General features: G+C 39.0%; 1 protein-coding gene across 2 annotated transcripts in view; it reads right to left on the bottom strand.

The window, feature by feature from the left end:
• Nucleotides 1-2,500, bottom strand: part of LOC144977883 (uncharacterized) — a 242,023-nt gene that overhangs the window by 67,619 nt on the left and 171,904 nt on the right. Inside the window, exon 2 of one of the 2 annotated variants that reach the window (XM_078923291.1) lies at nt 1,151-1,539. The exons of the other annotated variant lie outside the window; for it this stretch is intronic. Within the exon in view, the coding sequence (XP_078779417.1) occupies nt 1,151-1,220 (70 nt within the window). The 5' untranslated portion in view covers nt 1,221-1,539. The remainder of the gene's footprint in view (nt 1-1,150; nt 1,540-2,500) is intronic. 2 annotated transcript variants of the gene reach the window in all.

Here is a 2,500-nt window from a genome sequence, read left to right as displayed (position 1 = left end):
TCAACGCTAATGTTTTTAGTTTTTTGCATGTTAATGATAGTTGAATAAAACTATCTATGTTCGTACTCATTTTTAATTATTTTTTAAAGTTAACTCATTCAATCCTAGAGATTTTTTCTACTTTTCAAAATTGGAAAAATGTATTTAAAATGAAAATGTATATAGATAGTTTTATTTAAGTACCATTAACATGTAAAAATGATAAACATTAGCTTTGATATAATTTGTCTCCTCCTCTATAATTTGTCTCAGAAAAATGTAATAAAAAGGCATGGGGTATAAGGCGGATGACCCGGGTAAACTACGGATATAGCGTAGCCATCGCTAAGTTATAGCCTGACACTGAAATCCAAAAGGACTGGCAGTTTGACGTCATTATTTGGTTTTTGCACCGCCTAGTGAGTTGTCGTTAGTAGAGCTTATGGAAACAAGTTATTTCATTGGTTGAACTATTGAATACAACTCACGATTTGTTTTCTTTTGTGGCAAACGACTGGCATTTTGACGTCATTTCTTGGTCAGTATCAGGCCATAATTTTACGAAGGCCATGGTATCAGGCCATAACTTTACGAAGGCCACGGTATCAGGCCATAACTTTACGAAGGCCACGGTATCAGGCCATAACTTTACGAAGGCCACGGTATCAGGCCATGACTTTACGAAGGCCACGGTATCAGGCCATGACTTTACGAAGGCCACGGTATCAGGCTATAACTTTACGAAGGCCACGGTATCAGGCCATGACTTTACGAAGACCACGGTATCAGGCCATAATTTGACGAAGGCCTCGGTATCAGGCCATAACTTTACGAAGGCCACGGTATCAGGCCATAACTTTACGAAGGCCACGGGATCAGGCCATGACTTTACGAAGGCCACGGTATCAGGCCATAACTTTACGAAGGCCACGGTATCAGGCCATGACTTTACGAAGGCCTCGGTATCAGGCCATAACTTTACGAAGGCCACGGTATCAGGCCATAACTTTACGAAGGCCACGGTATCAGGCCATGACTTTGCGAAGTCCACGGTATCAGGCCATAACTTTACGAAGGCCACGGATATAGTCGGTCTTAGGGTTGAACGAGTTAAGACCATTGGCCACGTATTGCATGTTGATTAAGTTAATGAAAATAGTGAAATACTCACGTGACAGTCGACAGTCTGGAGAGTCGTAGAGGTGTGAACGACGCGTCCACGACGAGTATTCCAATGGCATTATTTCGTATGGTTGGCTGTTTGGGACGAGCGCGCGTGCGTGTGTGTGTGTATGTGTACTCACTCACAAACTATCCAGAACAACAACAACAATCCTTGTAGAATAATCACCAAGAAACCGGAAGCAGTTCGGTGGATGACGTCTCATTGTAATAAACAGTTTATTTCCCCTTTTATGACGTATATGTTTATTTATTTAATTCATTCATTTATTTTTACTTATTTAATTAAGTAAGTTCCACTTGAAGAAATCGAGTGACGATTATATTATTAGGAATGTTTTTTGGGCTGATGGTCCGTTGAGAGATAAGCTTTCCAACCTTGAGAAAAAAAAATCACAAAATATTAAAATACAAAAAAAAAAAAAAAAAAAAAAAACAAAAAAAAAAAACCAGCTGAAATTGATGATAAATACTTTTTTAAAAGTTCAGTATATATAAAACTCCATGCCTTGAGGTTTGTATACGATGAATCGGATTTGTTTTTTCAGAAATGTACTTATGATCAACAAGTCTGTGATGAAAATATCTTTTTGCACCAACTTGACTTTTTTGGGGCTATAATATATGATCTTTCGCTTCAAAACGTTATTATGTGCTGCTGATGATGATCATGATGATGATGATGATGGTGATGATGATGATGGTGATGATGATGATGATGATGATGATGATGATGATGACGATGGGTTTTAGTGTCAAGCTATGAGTTAATGATGGCCCATGCTAGGACCGTAGCCATCGTTAACATATAGATAGTATGCGCTTGGCCATGAAGTTCATAACATTGCCATCCGGAAGTATAACACACAAAACTATGAGTAATCATGAACTTTTATAGTCTGGTTAATACAGTTTAGTGAAAATCACTCACAGACGCGGATGGAAAAATTCAATAACAAATGCTTGAGTGACGTCATCTTCGTTCTATCTATAGCCTGACACTGACCAAAAAAAGACGTCAAAAGACCAGTCTTTGGCCACAAAAGAAAACAAATCGTGAGTTGTATTCAATAGTCCAACAAATGAAATAACTTGTTTCCATGAGCTCTACTAATGACAACACACTAGGCCCTACACGAACCTAAAAAATGACGTCAAAATGCCAGTCTTTTTTGGGTTTCAGTGGGAAGACAGACCAGAGATTCCCCACCATGCCATAAAAGTAAGTATTGTTCCCTTCTGAAGTCTCTCCGTTATCAGACTCGTTCCTTCTTACACTCTTGCTTTTTGGAATTCCGGACGTGTTCCCAACCGCTCCACGGGCTTATTAGCGCGCGTT

This window comes from Berghia stephanieae, chromosome 8 (assembly GCF_034508935.2).
Source record: "Berghia stephanieae isolate SIO BIC M18660-M18661 chromosome 8, UCSD_Bste_1.3, whole genome shotgun sequence".
NCBI lineage: Eukaryota > Metazoa > Mollusca > Gastropoda > Nudibranchia > Aeolidiidae > Berghia > Berghia stephanieae.
This window is presented reverse-complemented; position numbering and strand designations above follow the sequence as displayed.